The sequence below is a fragment of the Budorcas taxicolor genome, chromosome 18, assembly GCF_023091745.1.
Source record: "Budorcas taxicolor isolate Tak-1 chromosome 18, Takin1.1, whole genome shotgun sequence".
NCBI classification, from domain to species: domain Eukaryota; kingdom Metazoa; phylum Chordata; class Mammalia; order Artiodactyla; family Bovidae; genus Budorcas; species Budorcas taxicolor.
Window position 1 is genome coordinate 54,461,805 of NC_068927.1, and position 18,136 is coordinate 54,479,940.

Here is an 18,136-nt window from a genome sequence, read left to right on the forward strand (position 1 = left end):
CTGACCCGGGTCCAGCTGTCAGCATCTCCTGCCTGGGCTTCTGGCTTCCGCCTTTACTTCCCATATTCTATTCCCCACTCAGCAGCCTGGGACTCTTGTTAGCATTTAAGCCAATCCCAAATGTTCTTTGCTAAGAGCCCCTCTGTGGTTCCCATCTACCTTGGAATAAAAGGCAAGGTCCTCACATGGATTCACAATGCTCTGGGACATCGGCCCCTGTCCCTGTCTCATCTCCATTCTTAATGTCCTCCCACACCTCTGCTCCCACCACACTTGTGTGTGTACTTGCTGGCCCTCGAAATGCAGCCACTCTCTTACTCCAGGGCTTTCCACCTGCTGTTCCCTCTGCCTGCAGCCCTCTCCCATCTGACCCCTCGCCTCCTTCAGGTCTTTTCTCAAATGCCCCCTTCTCAGTGAGCCCTCCCCACTCTCCTGATCTAGATCAGACTCCATATCATTCTCTGTCCTTTCAATTGGCTTTATCTTGCTCCATTACCCTTACCAATTCCTTTTTTTTTTTTTTTGGCTGCACCACACAGCATATGGGATCTTAGCTCACCAACCAGGGATTGAACCTGTGCTCCTTGCAGTGGAAGTGCAGAGTCTTAACCACTGGACTGCCAAGGAAGTCCTTTGCTTCCAAATTTAATATTTATCTTTATTTACTCATGTACTGTGAGCTCCATGATGGCGGGGCCTGGACTGTCTTGGTCACTGTTTGTTTATACCGGCCAGCACAGGTATAAATAAATCTCTCTTGAATGAATGAATATCCTTCTCTTGTCCTGAGCCCCGTTCCCAAGCCTATCCTGCTCTCTGCTCCTCCAGACAGTTGACCAATGGCCCTTTATTTGGGTTCTGACATGCTCCCTCCTCCTCCTCCTCAGACCTCACTTGTAGAAATCTCTTTATCTCCAAACTCTGAAATGTTCTGTCCTGCTCTCTCTCTACTCTATATGACCAGGGGCTTCCCAAAGACACAGTGATTGTTCAATACTCAATGAATTTCTCCTTCCATTTTCCCCTTGAATCATAGACTTTTACTCCCTTGTTGGAAATAATCCTAACTTCTTTGTCTTTACCTTCTGGAAACTTAATCTATCAGTCCCCTCCTCTAGGAAGCCCTTTCCATCCCCCAGACTGAGACAGAGGCCTTCTTGGGTTCCCCCAGCCCCTGGGCTCCCGTCTGAGCCCTGCCCACTCCAGAGCATCACCCTCCCAGGATAGATCTGTCTCTTCCATTGGAATGGGAGCCGTGAGGACAGAGCCAGGGCTGCCATTTATCACTGCCGGGTCACTAGCACCACCCAGCACAGGGCTTGGCACAGTTCTACTGAATTATCAGGGGGTCATGGCAGAGGATGATGTCTGATCAGTGACACATCAGCCTCACTGTTTTCCTATTTTCTTACATTTTATGAATAATAACAGGGCCTTATTTAAATACAATTTGCATACACTGGGCCAGAAAGGAAGGGAGTGGAGGTTAGACGGGAGGAGTAGGGGCTCTGCAGGATTCGAGGTTCACTGTGCCGGCGGCAGCATCTTCAGCTGCACCTGGTCCCCCTGGGCGAGCGGAGCTGCCACCCAGCCAGCTGCCATGGCCTTGGCCACGCTGTTCCTCTTGGAAGTGAGCGGGGTCTCCAGGGTGAGCGAGGCGTTGGCCATCTCCTGGGGCTTGTTGCTGGCCAGGAAGCGGAGCAGGTGGTGTAGGGCCTTGGCCACATCACTGCGGGCGCCCTCGTTGACGAGGCAGTAGAGGATGGGATCAGCCACGCAGTTGAGGCTGGTGAAGGCCAGCGAGCTGTGATAGGCTGAGAAGACACGCTCCTCAAAGCCACAGTCCCGGGGGCGGCGCAGGTAGACGGCGCTCCGCGACAGCAGGAGCACATGGTAGGGTGCGAAGCAGACCAGCACGATGGCAATGAGGCTGAGGGCCAGCCTCTTGATCTTGACCTTCTCCTGGCGCTCGGTGGACACGCTGCCCCGCACAGCCCGCAGGATGCCGCGGTACGACAGCAGCATGAGGGCCCAGGGGAAGAGGAAGCCCACGAAGACTCGGTAGAGGTTCATCCAGGCCACCCAGCCCTCCATGGGGAACTTCTCGAAGCAGAAGGTGTGGTTATAACGGTCGCGGAAGAGCTCATCATGGAACAGGGGTGCCGAGTTGGCGCCCAGCTCCGTGGCCCAGACCACGGAGCTCACGGCCACGGCCGTCTTAACACGACGCAGGCGGGTGAACCGCAGCGGGTGGGCCACGGCTAGGTACCGGTCCACTGAGATGCAGCACAGGAAGGCAATGCTGATGTAGATGTTGGTGTAAAAGATGAACCCGAAGAGCTTGCAAGACCCAGGGCCGTGGATCCAGTTGTCGTGGTGCAGGAAGTAGTCCACCCACAGCGGCAGCGTGCAGATGTACAGCAGGTCAGCGATGCTGAGGTTCATCAGGTACACGCCCAACTCGTTGCGTTGCCTCACCTGGCGGTAGGCAGCCCACAGGGCCAGGCAGTTGGTGGGCAGCCCCACGCCGATGACGAAGATGTAGAGGGAGGGCGGGAAGAGGTGGTCCACGCGGGAGTCCACGTGGCAGCCCTCCAATGTGCGGTTGCCCATCCTTGGCACTGGGTCTTTCGGGGTGCTTCCCCTGGCCCACGGGGGCTATGGGGCCACAGGGGGCGGGAGGCCATCAGGCCCCCCTGAGCCCCCTCCTTGGAGGCTCAGGGGAACATGGTGGGAGGCAGTTCACGGGTTAGAGAATGAGGTGGACTGCGAATTGTGGGCCAGACTGGGCAGAGAAGGACAGAGGCTTCAGAGAGAAAAGTTGGAGAAAGGATAGAATTACCACAGGAGGGAGGTTTGGGGGTGGCAGGATTAACACAGACCTTTGTCAAGGAGGTTTTATAGACCCAACCGGAGCATAAATGGGAGAGTACTGGGGTAACACACGATTGACCAAGGGGAGTGTTTATAGGGGAGATGAAGGCATCAGTGGGCAGTGGTGAGAGAGAGAGATTTGTGGAGGATGTAGAAAGTAAGCGTGGCTATGCTGAAGTAACAGTGAGGTGAAATGTACTAGAAGGTGCAGGAAATGTATGGGGTAGTGTTGAGATAGGGTAGTTCACAGTTTGGGAGTGGAGGAGACCAGGCCAGATGGATGGGGGTGCTGACACCTCCTAGGACCCAAGTAAGAAATAAGGAAATAAGGGAGGTAACCAAAGAGGCGAAGACCACAAAAAAGGGGGTTGTCCTATGAGGGATGAAAGAGAGGGAAGACTCAGTCTGGGGAATGTGGGAAGGGTTTTAAAGAAACAGGAAGGTGGTGAGTAAGGGCTCTATCAGCACAGGGTAACCAATACAGGAAATTTAAAGAGACATGGGAGGGGCTCCAGCTTGGTCCTGGTAGGGGCTGAGCAGTTGAGAGGAGGTGGCCCTGCTTCACAGTTCAAAGGTGACTCTGCGGTACCTGTGGGGAAAGAGAACTGCCGTGAGAGGTCTCAGGGACTTCCCTCTGCTCCCCACACCCTTTTGTCATTGACTCTAGTGAGCTCCAGAGGGTAGGCACCTTAATGATGCTTAATCTAAGCAACAGATCACTGAAAACACAGATTTGAGATGTTAGTTATATTTTTTCCCTAATTGTTTCTTTAAAACTTTCTTCCAGAAACCATATAAAACTGGCACAAGTCTCATATCATGCCTTGGGAAATGCTAAACTAGTCTCACCTACCATATTATAGACATAGAGACAAGGCCCAGAGAGGCTGGGTCACTTCCTTCAAGGATGTACAGCAAGGCAGTGATGGAACCAGGCTAGAATCAGCTTCCTACTCTTAACCCAGGGCACTGAATTCTTGACGATGATGATGATGGTGGTGATAATAACAACTAAAATTTTTTTGAGTTCTATTACATAGCAGACCTTGTCTTTAGCACTTTATGGCTGTGAATTTTAAATTTTCAAGAACCTTATGAGGAAAGTACTGTTATTCCCCCTATTTGACAAACTGAGGCACAGAGCGGTTCAGAGACCTGTCCAAGGTCCTGATAACGGGAGCAGGGGCGAAAATCTTGGCTCTCACCTCCTTTCTCCAGCCTGAACGTCAGTTTTCACCCAAGAATAATTGGACAGAAAGGGGTCGTGGGCTGACAGCCCATGGAAGCACAGCTGCAGGGGACTGGGGCAGGGAGGTTATGAGAACGCAATCGACCAAGGGGGAGCCCTGGGGGCAGTGCCAGGAGTGCCCTCCCTCAGAGACCACCCCCTTCATTGTCTCTTTCCGCTTCCCTCCGACTTCCCCGAGTGAGAGTCTTGGGCCTGTCACCCCCTGGTCCTGTGGAGATCTTTAAGCACACGGCAAAAGACAGTGTTTTTTGACAAGCTCTGGACCATTGTCAGCCCCCGAGAGGACGGGAGTGAAGTCCTGAAGTAGAGGCATCTTTAGAGGCCATTCCATCCAGCGGTTTGCATAAGTTTGTAGGCTGTGGAACCACTTTAAAAAAACATATCTCAGCAGGGAACCTCATCTAAGACAGTGAAAAGGGGAAGCTACTCTGTGCTCTAGATAAAAGGAGGTGGAGGGAGGAAGTCCACCTCTGAAGAGTCCCCAGGACACATTTTGAAAACCACTGGTTGAGTCAGTAGGACAGATGAGGAAACTGAGGGGCCAAAGAGGGGAAGAGGGATGAGACCCAAGGCATCCAGCCGGCCCACGGGAACCTCCCAGGTGCCTGAGCAGCATCTTCCCATGGGAGAATGCTCTGGGCTCTCCCTAACCTCCACACTAAATTCTGCGCCCACGCATGTCTCTGAAACCCTGGCCGCTGCCCACTCTGCTCCACTATGACCGCTGGCTTGGACCTTGAGATTGAGCCTCCCCAAGGCTTTCCTGCCTGCCACTCTGGCTTCTCTCCACTCACTCCCCACATGGCGGCCAGACAGGTCTCTCTAACATGTCAGTCAGCTCTTGTTATTAATCCTTCTCTGCTTGAAATCCTCCAATAACTTCCCCCATGGACTTGGGACAAAACCCCAAGTCTTCCCCCCAGGTGACAAGGCACTGCCTGCCCAGCCTTTGCAGCCTAGCTGACTTTCGTGCCCACCTCTCCCTCCCCCACCTCAGCAGGCTCAAGGCTGGACCTTCTTTCCAGCCTTACCACCTCTGTCCTTCCTTCAGATCTACTTAGGACTAGCTCCCATACCTCCATCACTTCCTCAGGGAGGCCCTCTGTACCCATAGTCCTGCCCACCCACACCCACACACTCTGTGTGGAAGAATTACAGGAATCACAGAATCTCAAGACAGGGCTCTTCTTTTCCAGGAGGTTGCATCCTATTTGAGGAGAACTTTAGTTCATCCAACATCTGAGTGCCTCCTCTGTGCCTTGCATAGGACTGGACACTGGAGATAAATATAAATAAGACATGATTTCTGCCATTGTAGATGGCTGGTGGGAGAGAGGTACACATGTCTGTGAGGTGCTTTTTGTTAGTTTATTCACAGCTGGAAAAAGTTGTTGTAAAAGTCAAGGCAAAAAAGAAGACTGAGTCAGGACGGAGGCAATGGCTATGAAGTTGACGTTAAAGGGATAGACTGAATAGATTGGGTACTTGGAAGTTCAAGAAGTGAGGGAAATCTGTCATTATTGAAGGACATTTAGAAAAGGCACAAACGCAAAATGAAAATATGCTTATCCATAGTCCCAGGGCTTCCTTGGTGGCTCAATGGTTAAAAAAAAAAATCTGCCTGCCAACGTAGGAGACACGGGTTCCATCCCTGGGTTGGGAAGATCCCCTGGGAGAGGAAATAGCAACCCACTCCAGTATTCTTGCCTGGGGGAAAACCCATGGACAGAGGAGCATGGCGGGCTACAGTCCGTGGGGTTGCAAAAGAGTCAGACACGACTGAGCGACTAAGCAACTCTCTTCACATCACCTTGCATCCTGTTTGTGTCTGCCTGTCTGTCTTGAATGGACATTTCGGGAGGGCAGGGACTGAGTATTGACTGCTGTAGCTATCGCCAGCACCCAGCACAGGCCCAGCATACAGTAGGCACTCAATAAATGCCTTTGGACTGAGGGAACAGGCATTTGGTCAGCCCGTGCTGCCACACAGGCACCCCCTCCCCTCGAGGCAGCAGCACCCCCACTTCAAACTCCAGCGAGTCCCTGCAGGGTCCCAGAGATAAAGAGATGAGGAAGGAAAAAGTGAAAAGGGCAGGCTCTCTCTGTTGCATAATTGACTTTGAAAGGTCAGGGCTGAGTCCCGCTTAGTAAGTCCTACCCCCTGTGGGGTCCTCTGCAACGGAAGGGCTGCCCCCACCTCAGACTCACAGACACTCCTGGATCCTGTGGAGGTGGGAAGGAGGGGGCCTGCTCTGGAGTGGAACAGTGCAATCCGGTCCCTCCCTTTGAACTGAACCACCCCTCCTCCAGCCCAGAACAAATCACTCAAAACACCTCTCTCTCTGCCCTAGGTCTCTCCTTCAGCCGTTAAGACCAAGGGAATTACTTCTCATTCAGGAGACTCAGTTTCCCCTTCTGCATGAAGGGGAGGTGGGGCACAACTTTTATATCAGTCGCATCACAGATACAAAAATCTTTTGTACTTCCTGGTGGTCCAGTGGTTAAGGCTCCTGGCGTCCACTGCAGGGGGTGTGGGTTTGATCCCTGGTCTGGGGAACTAGGATCCTGCATGCTGCATGGATCCCCCCCAAAAAAAACACAGAAGAAAATGTCAATTTGATACAAGCTCTTACAGAAAATTGAAGAGGATGAAACATCTCCCAACTTATTCACAGGGAACTATATTCAATATCCTGTAAGAAATGAAATATTTCCTGCCGTATCAGTAAACAAGGATGTCACAGTCACCAGCAACTGTGGCCACAATGGATGGTGAGCTGGTGAGCCTTGAGGGAACTCAGGAAGGAAAGAATACCGGCCATCCAGCAGCCATCAGACTGCAGCCACTCCCTGTGGTGAGTCCCCCCCCCCAACCCCCAGAAAGCTCAGGATGTGAAAATACAGGATACTGGCCCCAGATAGCTGAAGTGCCTATCAAAGGAATGATTTCACTGAGCCCAGACTCTTGCATCTTCCCATAATACATAGAAAAGCGCTAAATTCCTCAACTTGGGATATCTGGTTTTCTTTAACTGACAATAATCTGATGTTCAGACTACCTGCCCTTTGTTGTAAAACATCTGTATAACCTGGCTCCTTGGAGCATGTTTTCTCAGGGTGACTTGAGATGCTATCTCCCTGGCTTAAAGTCCTAACAATTCCCACCCAGTAAAATGTAACTCTGAACTTCTAGGTTATGAATAATTTTTTGGTGTGTGAATATTTTCTTAACTCCACATCTCTGACAAACCCTAATGGAAAGAATATTTAAAAAACAAGAATATGTATAACTGAGTCACTTTGCCATACAGCAGAGACTGGCACAACACTGTCAATCAACTGCTGTTGTTGTTGTTGTTCAGTTGCTAAGTCGTGTCCGGCCCTTTGTGACCCCATGGACTGCAGCACACCAGGCTCCTCTGTCCTCTTCCATCTCCTGGAGTTTGCTCACATTCATGTCCATTGAGTCAGTGATGCTATCTAACAGCGCCAAAAGCAACTATACTCCAATCTAAAAAATAAAATTAATTTTAAAGAAAGAAACAAAATCCCTGGTAGAGGTGATATCATCTATAAATTGTGCAGTGTTTGAACAATTATTACTATTCCACAGGCACTGGGGAGCTGACATGAGAAATGAACCAGTTCATAAGGGAAGGAGGCATTGAGAGCGGAGAAATTCCCTTTGTCCCACCCTCTCAAGAACCCCCCAGTTCTGCTGAGGCTAGGGTGGGTACACAGGCAGGAGACTGATTTCCTGCAGACAAAGGAAATGCACTTCCCATTGCTAATTTCCTCCAGGGGGAACCAGTAGGACACTCGCCCCTCCCTCCTCCCGTCCCTCTTCTTCAACCCACCTGCTTCTTGGGGGATGCTAGGTGTGGGGGAGGGGCATTCAGTCCTCTCTCCTCCCCCACCTGAGATATGCCCAACATCAACCCCTCCACATACAAAGATAGCGTGGGATGGCAGACTCTTAGAACTCCACAATGCAATAAGCCTATATGCCACAACTGGGGGCACAAGGTTATTTGATTCCTGCGTGATACAGACGGGGAAACTGAGGCCCAGGGCCACAAGGAAGTTAGCTGTCTAAGTCACATGACGTGTCAAGGCTGCCCAGATCCCAGACTGGTCGTTCTTAATGAAAAAGAATGTTTTTCTCTCTTCCCTCCCTGTACTCTTGTTTTTTCTCAAGTCTTTCTGGGGTTCTCAGCCCTCTTTGAGATTCTGCTGAAAAACCCGCAGACTCTCACCACCAGAAGGCAAGTGACCTCGGGGGTCTTGTGTGCCCCTCCATCACCTGACTCCCTTGCCCAGCACTCTCTCCCCCAACGCCATACCCCCGCTCCCTCCTGGTCCCTGCTGGTCCCTCCCAGAGGCCCAAGGAAGAGAGATAAGTTGGGAATGTGGAGCGATAGTGGGGTGACAGAAAGGACTGTCAGACCCCTGACCCCACTTTGTGCAGTCTCAGCTACTCAAGCCAGGCCCCAGGAGCAACTTCTCAGTCCAGCAAGGCTGAAGGCTTGGGGGTGGGGGGGTTGAAAGAGCAAGAGGGAGAGGTAATACAGCCCCCGCACCCCTGTCACTCACCAGCCTTGTTCTAGAAGCCTCCAGGTCACCTCTCTCACTCCCCACTTCCCTCCTCTGAAGGCTCCAGCTCCCCTGTCAGCCCCCTGGGGACCAGTCAGCTCCGGTCGGTCTGCTCATTAGGGGAACGAAATGTGATCACAGAGCCTCGCTCCCCACCTGGCGCCTTGGCGGCTGGCTGGCGAGAACCGAGGACAGTCAGGCCACCGTGACCACTCCACTGGCCTCAGTTTCCCCATTTCTACCGAAGGTATCCCCATCCCCCCACATATGTCCCCCACACCACCCAGAAGGGACACCAGGGAGGGTCCTTGACTCTACTCCTCTGATGTTCTAGATTCCCAATGCTCTCAGATCCTCAGATTCTATTGTTAGTCCAGGCCATGGTTTACTGTTCTATTATTATAACCTTTTAGACCTTTACCTTCCTTCCATTCTATTATTATTATTATGGCGGCTTTCCACACCCCTACCCTTCTAGGTTTCCAATATCCCAGGAAATTCACATTCTAGGATTCTCAAGTTCTATTGTTAGAACGCTCTATGATTAAAAAAAAAAAATTGTACAACTTTCATAATCTATTATTAAACTCTCAGTGATCATTATCTTTGCCCAGCAAACACGAATCTGTATTTCCCCTTTCTTTTTTACAGATATGGTGAACCCCACTTCCTTTTTACCTCTTCTGGTTTTGTGTTTTGTTTTTTTTTTCTTTTTAACATTCCAACAGCCTTAAGTTCTAAAATTGTGCAGAATTGTAAAATACTAAGAATTCAATTTTGGCGGGGGGTGGGTAGTCATCACATTTACTTGGCCCCTAAATTCTCTCCTCCTGGTGGGGACACTAAGAGCCCAGGCTGCCTCTCTATACCTGGCCCAGAAACTTTGTCTCATCCCATCCCACTGGATCACATACTGGCTGAGGCTGAGTTATTATTTGTCTAGACACAAACCAAATTATAGGCCCTGTCCTGCAGGAGCAGTGGGCTTCATGGGGAGGGTCAGGAGACAGAGTCAGGCGGGAGTTAATCTCTGCCCCTTCTCCTCACTTCCCTTCTTCTCTTCCCTCCTTTTCTGAAATTCCACCCCTTCCACTCCAACCACCTCTTATGCCCTCTCCCTTTCCACCACCGTGGCTTTAGAAATATTTTCTCTCCTCTGCTTCTTAAAATGCTCCCTCCTGGGTTCCAGCCATTCACACTCACCCTGGCATTCTTCCCTCTTCCCTGTGAAGACCTCCTTCCCCACTTTAATCTGAGGTCCTGGCAGCAAAAGAAGCCAGTACTTTGGATTTGGGCTTCAGTGGAACCGGAGTCCCAAACCAGCCTGAAACTGACTCACCTTGGGGACTTCTACACTTGGGCCTCAGTTTCCCCATCTCTGAAATGGGGGGTTTGGTCTAGCTGGCTCTGACAGCACTTTTGAGCTCTCGACTGCGACCACTGAAAACTGCCAATATTCCAAAGCCCATCTTTTTGGACTGAAGGATTCAAATACCCCAAGACCTTGAACTTGAAGGTTTGAGCTCTCCCAATCCTCCTTTTGGATCATTCTCACATACTTGGGTCCTTTCATGCAAAGACTTCACGTTCAAAACTGATAATACTCTAATTTAAAAATTAATTTAAAAAAAAGAGTTCACATTCAAAACTGATGATACTCTAATTAAAAAATTAATTAAAAAAAAAGAGTTCACATTCAAAACTTCTTGATGCTATGATTCCCAGAGTTTTAGAGCTCCCCCACCCCCGCCAAAAACAAAAAACAAAAAAAACACCACATCAATCTCTCTCATTTTCTCCTACTGAAACCCGGCCTAGAGAGGACAACCACCCCATCCTCACCCCAAACCTGAAGTCAAGCTCATCCACAGAGACAGAGTTGGGGGGCCCTTGGTGAATTCTTCCCCAGTGGTTCATCGGTAAAGAATCTGCCTGCAGTGCAGGAGAAGCAGATGTGGGTTTGATCCCTGGAGGGGAGGATCTCCTGGAGAAGAAAATGGCAACCCACTCCAGTATTCTTGCCTGGAAAATCCCATGAACAGTGGAGCCTGGCGGGCGGGGACAGTCCACGGGGTCGCAGAGTTGAAGACAACTGAGCGCGCAGGGACACGCTGGTGAGTTCAGGAGAAGTGTGGCTGGTGGACGGCCCTGGTGCGGGGTGATGAGGGGTGTGGCCCCCATCATCTTCATCTCTGCCCTCTAGAAAATCCCCCAGCTCTCATCCCATCTGAGTATATATGACATTCATCCCACAGTCGATGCCTCACAGAAATTCCAGAGCTGTTCTTCAGGGTGGTTGAAGGGGGGCGGGGGGACGGGCGGGGGGCGGGGAAGAAGCCGAGACAGGAAGGAGTTAATGGGTGACCCAGCCAAATGCTGGACTGGAGGAAGTTGGGGAGGAAGTTTACCCCCTCCCCCAGCCAGGAATTCCTGAAATTGGAGGGTGGGGTGGGTGCGACCTCCAGAGCAGCGGGGTGACTGTTAAGGGGGAGCCCAGGTCACAGCGGTGCTAAGTCCACCTGCCCCAGGTGGTAACCCTATTGCCCCCTACCCGACTCCCAGGAAGACCCTCAGCCCAGGGGAAAGTTGGAGAAGGATGGCGACGGAGTGAAGTTGCCAGAACCGAGTCTAAGATACGTGGAGACAGAGACAGAGGCATACAGAGAGATAGCGAGACAGGAAGAAAAAAGGCAAAGAGATGCCCAGAAACGGGGAGACGGAGGCAGAGAGATCCGTATAGACAGAATTCATCAAGACCCAGGGATACAGGCAAACGGAGTGGAAGAGACGGAGAGGCAGAGATAAAAGATATCGACACAGAGACATCGAGATGGCTAAGGAGAGACACGGGCAGAGGGAGAGGGACCGCATATCCAGAGAGACATCAGAGACCGACGGAGAGACGGAGACAGACCCAGAGACAAAGTCAGTCGCGGAGACGCAAGGAGAGCCAGCCCCAGAGAGGGGCGGGGACCGAGGCCACGCGGGAGACTGAGGCAGCGGACGGACGCGGGGACCCAGAGCCCGCGACGCGCGCGGGGAGGAGCGGTCGCCGGCGGCCGCGGGACCTGCACGGACCCGGGAGGAACCGGCGCCTACCTGCGCGTGGCGGCTGGACGGGGCGGGCGGCGCCTCTCCCTGCGGCTGGGGGATCCGGGCTCCGCGGCGGCGCAGGGACCCGGCGGTGACTCCTCCCGGCCCCGGGCCAGAGCCACCAGCCGAGGCCCCGCCCCGCCCCGACCGGGCCCGCCCCCGTTAACCCCTCCATTGTCGCTCCCCCTTAACCCCTTCACCCCACTAAAGCCTTCCAGCTCTGGAGAAACCTCACCTGCTGGTGAAACACCCCCGAGTCCTTCAACGTCCCCAGCCTGGAAGCCTCCATCTCATAAATTCCTTTGCTTACCCTCCCTCCAACCCCGCACTCCAACTAGATCAAGCCTTAAGCTATGGGGAGGTGGGGGACGGGGGTTTAGGGAGACCCCAGACCCAAGTCATTAACTTTTTGGTCATTGCACTCCCACTTCCCCAAGGGAGAGAATGAGGGGTCTGTTAGGTCCCCATGCCCATGGTCAGGGCCACCCCTGGAAGGAATCTCTCTTGGGTTTTCCAGCTCCAGCCGTGCCTCTTGGCCAGACTTAGGCGGGTGACCTCTGTGTGCCTCCGTTTCCTCTTCTGATCATGTGGTCTTTCATAGTCCTTTTATCAAGAGGACATCATACTATAAAGTCTGTAAAACATGACACCCCCCCCACGACCTCCTTTCTCCCTGCTTTATTTGCTTTTCTCCATAGAAAGGGTCCTAACAGTCTGTGTATTCCACTTTTTTTGTTGTTGTTTTTCTAAATATCTGCCTTCCCACTAGGAGGAGTGTCATTTTTCTGTTGGGTTACTTTACTACAGATACATGTGCAATACACGTTGTTTTCAAGGAGTAAATACATGAAGGTTAAGTGCTGCAAAAATATTTGCTGATTTTTATGTTATCATCATGTCCTTCATAAACTGATCCATTCTTAGGCAAAGCACTTTGGACAGACCTGCCTGGGATGTAACACTCAAAAGTGACAACTAATAAAAAATAATTTTAAAATTTTCTAAATTTTTTTTTAGAAAAAGTGACAGCTAGAACTTCCTTGGTGGTCCAGTGGCTAAGACTCTGAGCTCCCAATGCAGGGAGCCTGGGTTCGATCTCTGGTCAGGGAACTAGATCCCATAATCCGCAACTAAGACCTGGCACAGTGTGTGTGTGGGGGGGAGTGACAGCTATCGGGCTTGAAAACTCTTTTTTGTTTATTTATTATTCTTTTATTATAATTATAATAATAATTGGGGCTTCCTCAGTGGCTCAGCTGGTAAAGAACCCATCTGCCAATGCCAGAGATGCAAGAGACAAGGGTTCGATCCCTGGGTGGGGAAGATCCCCTGGAGAAGGAAATGGTAACTCACTCCAGTATTCTTGCCTGGAAAATTCCATGGACAGGGGAGGCTGGCAGGCTACAGCCCATGGGGTCGCAGACTCAGACATGACTGAGCGCGCATGTGTGAGCACACACACACTCTCTCTCTCTCTCTCTCACACACACACACACACACACACAGTGATAATTATTATTTTGGCTGCTCTGGGTCTCCACTGTGGCATGAGGGCTTCTCTAGTTGAGGTGCGCTGACTTGGTTGCCTCATGGCACGTGGGATCCTAGTTCCCTGACCAGGCATGGAACCTGCTTCCCCTGCATTGGAAGGATGATTCTTAACAACTGGACCACCGGGGAAATCCCTGTTTATTTTGAGAATAAAAATGCCAGGATCTTAAGGGAGAAGCCCAATAAGTTGTGACAAACAGCACCCATGTGACCCAAATTAAAACATAAACATTTCCATCACCAGCGACCACTGTTTTGTTTGGGTTTTTTGCTCCCTTCCAGGGCACTCACTCTCTACTTTACCCCCAGAGACACTCCATGCCTTTTTTTTTTTTACTGGAAATGAGTGTTGTCTGTTCTAGAACTTCATAGAAATGAAATGAAACAGTTCTAAAAAAAAATACTCCTTTCCTCTCGGGGCTCTGGAGGCAAATAGAAAGTAAGACTTAACCAAGTACCCAAGTGACCTGCAATGCACACAGGGATAAAAGCTTTTTCCTTCCACCCTCCCTCAAGGGGACAGGCAGAGAGACATACCAGTGGAAGTGTCATGAAGAATTTAGCCCCTCCCCACAAATAACCCCATGTAAAGTTTACCAGCTTTCAGACAAGTCCTCCCATCAGCTCCTTGGCCATCCCAAGGTCCTTCTAAAGAGAAACTCTGAGGTGCCCTGATGGGTGAGGGTCCCTTTCTCTCATGGACTCACCCTAAGTTTATAATGTGATTCAGTTAGGACCCTGGCAGGAAACAGGTAGCCATTCAGAGAGCTTGTGCGCTGAATAGCTTCAGTAGCACCAACTCTTTGCCACCCTGTGGGCTGTAACCTGGCAGACTCCTCTGTCCATGGGATTGCCATTCTCTTCTCTGGGGGATCTTCCTGACTCAGGGACTGAATCCAGGTCTCCCACACTGCAGGCAGGTTCTTTACCGTCTGAGCCACAAGAGGAGCTATAGCTCTAGACTGAGAACACAGCCACTGGCAAAACTGCAGGGATGCAGAGAGAGGCCTGGAAAATAAATACTCCAACCTCCTCCCCCACTTCTGACCTTCAGATTTCCTGTCAGCGCTTGTAACGGGAAGAACCCAACCAATGGACTCTCATGCATGGAGTCCACACAGAGCACTCTCACAGTACCCAGAGCTGGAGGAGAAAGGCTGAGAGTGACACCTTGGGTGCACTGTGGAGAATCACCTGCACTCAGTTCAGTTAAGTTCAGTCGCTCAGTCGTGTCCGACTCTTTGCGACACCATGAACTGCAGCACGCCAGGCCTCCCTGTCCATCACCAACTCCCGGAGCTTACCCAAACTCATGTCCATTGAGTCGGTGATGCCATCCAAACATCTCATCCTTTGTTGTCCCCTTCTCCTCCGGCCTTCAATCTTTCCCAGCACCTGCACTATTCTCCCAGAACTTTCTAGGCATATTTTTCCACGCAGGTCTCAGGCTGGGCACAAGGGGGCGCCAGAGCACCAAGACCCAGGGAAAGGGATGCTTTGATGGAGCTGGACCACTTTCTTCCCTAGAACTTGGACAGTAGGGAAGGGTCAAAAAGCTGGAGGACAGGAAAGGAGACTTTGACCCCAGGAAAGGAGAGTTTGATCGAAAACCTAGGGCTCTGGAGTCGGGATATGATTGCTGGACTCTGCCTATTGAATGGGAGTTTTCTGGGTGGACAAGTTCAGAAGGGTGTACTAGCAGGGAAGGAACAGCATGTGCTGAAGCTCAGAGGCATGAAATGTCACAGGGAAGGGCAAGGACTGGCGATGCAAGTGGCTGGAGATAAGAGATGGGGACAGGAAAAGATGTTGGCTTAAAAAGGAAGATGAAAAACGAGGGGAAAATAAGGGCAGCTAACATTTAATGACCACTTACTACAGTCAAAGTACCATTCTAAGCACTTCATGAGAATAACTCAGACTGGAAACTGCATCTCTGCCTCTCCTAGTTCTCCAGTTTGCTGACTGACCCAACAGATCTTGGGACTTGTCAGTTTCCACAACTGAGTGAACCAATTCCTTATAATATATAAACCCCACTGGCTCTGTTTCTCTGGGGTTTTCTTTGACTAATATACTACTTCAAAACTGAAACTAGATGTTATCAAGCAGGATATCCTATCACTAATTTAAGGACTTCTTTAGAATATTGTCCCATACCTGAAGTACATTCAGCCCAGATGACAGAACTCATTGTACTTATTAGGGCTTGTTAGCTAGCCAAAGACCAGACAGCAAACATACTTATATATAAACAGCAAGTATAATTTGGAAATACTGCAGAAACAGAAGGGAATTTATAACCCTTTCTGGAATCCTCCTGAAAAAAATCCATACATGTGATAAAACTGCACACACACATACACACAAGAAGACGTATAAAACAGGTTAAATCTGAATAAGGTCTGCAGATTCACCAGGGCCAGTTTCCAAGTTTGACAGTGTAGTTTAGTTGCATGAGATGTTACCACTGGGGGGAGACTGGATGAAGGGTATAGAGGACCTCTCTGTACTATGTTGGCAACTTCCTCTGAGTCTATAGTTATTTCAGAATTGTTTAAGTAAAACCGCATACACACAGAGGTTTCTCAAAAAGTTAAACATAGAATTGACATATGGCCCAGTAATTCTACACCTAGGTATATACCCAAGAGAAATGAAAACATATGTCCAAATAACATCTTGTATATGAATGTCTGGGGTTCCCAGGTGGTGGTAGGAGTAAAGAGCATGCCTGCCAACACAGGAGATGTAAGAGACATGGGTTGAATCCCTGGGTCAAGAAGATCCCCTGGAGGAGGGCATAACAACTCCAGTATTCTTGCCTGGAGAATCCCATGGACAGAGGAGCCGTATGGGCTCCAGTCCATAGGGTCATAAAAAGTCAAACGTAACTGAAGCAACTTAGCACGCATGCATGCATGTAAATATTTATCACAGCATTATTCGCAATAGCAGAAGATGGACACAACCCAAACTTTCATCACGTGCGAATGGCTAACACCAAACTATAAGTCATAGCGAAATGGTTGTGTTTTAAGCAATTAAGTTTTTTTAACTCTCCTTTGAACTCTTTTTTTAAGAAAGTATTTTATTTTTAATTATTTGGCCACACTGGATCTTAGTTGCAGCATGTAGTGTCTAATTCCCTGACCAGGTATCAAACCCAGGCCCCCACCATTGGAAACATGTCCTAGCTACTAGACCACCAGGGAAGTCCTGCTAAACCATTAAACTTTGAAAAGCTTTGTTCTGAAACAATGGATACTGGGAATAGGGGTCTTCAAACTCCCAGAAACGTTGCTGACCCTGCCCTCCGGTGTGTCACTCACCTTGACGTAAATAGGCTGAGGTGGCTGGTAATCTCCATCTCCTGCTCATGTGTTTCCCCACCTCCCTTCCTCTGAAAGAACTCCCCTGCCATTCCATGAGGTGTAGGTGCTGTCAGTCCCAGGTATCATACATTAACCCCTTCCTAAGCAAAGAGGTGAGCAAATGACCCAGGCCTGGCCAATCACATGACCCTAGCCCCTAGGCCAGGGATCCCCAACCTCTGGGATCTAATGCCTGATGATCTGAGGTGGAGCTGATGTCATAATAAAATGCACAGTAAATGTAATGCACCTGAATCGTCTCCAAACCACCCTCCTACCCTGGTCCGTGGAAAAATTGTCTTCCACAAAGTCAGTCCCCTAGTGCCAGAAAGGTTAGGGACTGCTGCCCTAGGCCATAGAGACTGGGCACAGGATCCAAGCTGAGCCAATCTGATTCCCCTGGAGACAGGAACACTATGAGGGAAAGACTTCCTCTGCCTTTGTTATCATGTGGCCTGGCAGAATGGCTGCAGTCACGGTGTCTGTGTTCTCAAGTGTAAAAATAATCAGCCAACATTTCTAGAAGGCTTTTTATGTGTCAGGCCCTGTCCTAAGCTTGCCGCAGGTATTTAAGTCATTTTCACAGCACCCCTAGGGGGCAGGTGCTATTATTAACTTCTATTTTATACACCAGGAGACTGAGGCCTTGAGAGGTTAAGAACTCCGCTCCAGGGGAGAAGCCAGATCCCAAAAGAGTTCATGAAAGTGAAGTCTCTCAGTCATGTCCGACTCTTTGTGACCCCGTGGACTGTAGCCCACCAGTCTCCTCCATCCATGGGATTCTCCAGGCAAGAATACTGGAGTGGGTTGCCATTGCCTTCTCCAGGTGATCTTCCCAACCCAGGGATTGAACCCAGGTCTCACTGCATTGCAGGCAGACGCTTTAACCTCTGAGCCTCCAGGGAAGCTCATACTCTCTGGTTTAAGTTCATATGCTCTGATTTAAAGCAAAAGTGGGCAAACTATCAGTACCACTGTGGACCAAATTGTATCTACTGCCCATCTTTGTATGGCCCATGAGCTAAGATGGTTTCACACTTCTAAACACAATGAGACTAAAACAATGGTATCTCATGACACAGCAAAAATGTTGCAGAACTCAAGTTTCGGTATCCATAAATAGCTTTATTTGAACACTGCCAAGCTCATTCATTCACGTGTTGTCTGTGGTCACTTTCACATGGACAAGGTCAGAGTTACTTGGGACAGAGACTGGGTGGCTTCTTAAGTCTAAAATATTTACTAACTGGCCCTTTCTGGAAAGTTTGCTGACCTCTGATTTAAAGTTCAAAAATGGGTAAAAGTGTTCTATGGTGTGAGGAGTAGGGTAGTGATTATTGAGGGGAGAGGGGAGCAAGGACTAGGAAGGGACTCAAGGGGGCTTTCTGGGGGCTGGGGATGT

At 50.1% G+C, this 18,136-nt stretch overlaps 1 protein-coding gene across 1 annotated transcript; it reads right to left on the reverse strand.

The window, feature by feature from the left end:
• Positions 1-1,456: 1,456 nt before the first annotated feature.
• Positions 1,457-3,418, reverse strand: GPR4 (G protein-coupled receptor 4). Its single transcript, XM_052656392.1, has one exon. The coding sequence runs from the start codon at positions 2,611-2,613 to the stop codon at positions 1,525-1,527; it is 1,089 nt and encodes a 362-aa protein (XP_052512352.1). The 5' UTR covers positions 2,614-3,418; the 3' UTR covers positions 1,457-1,524.
• Between the last annotated feature and the right edge of the window lie 14,718 nt (positions 3,419-18,136).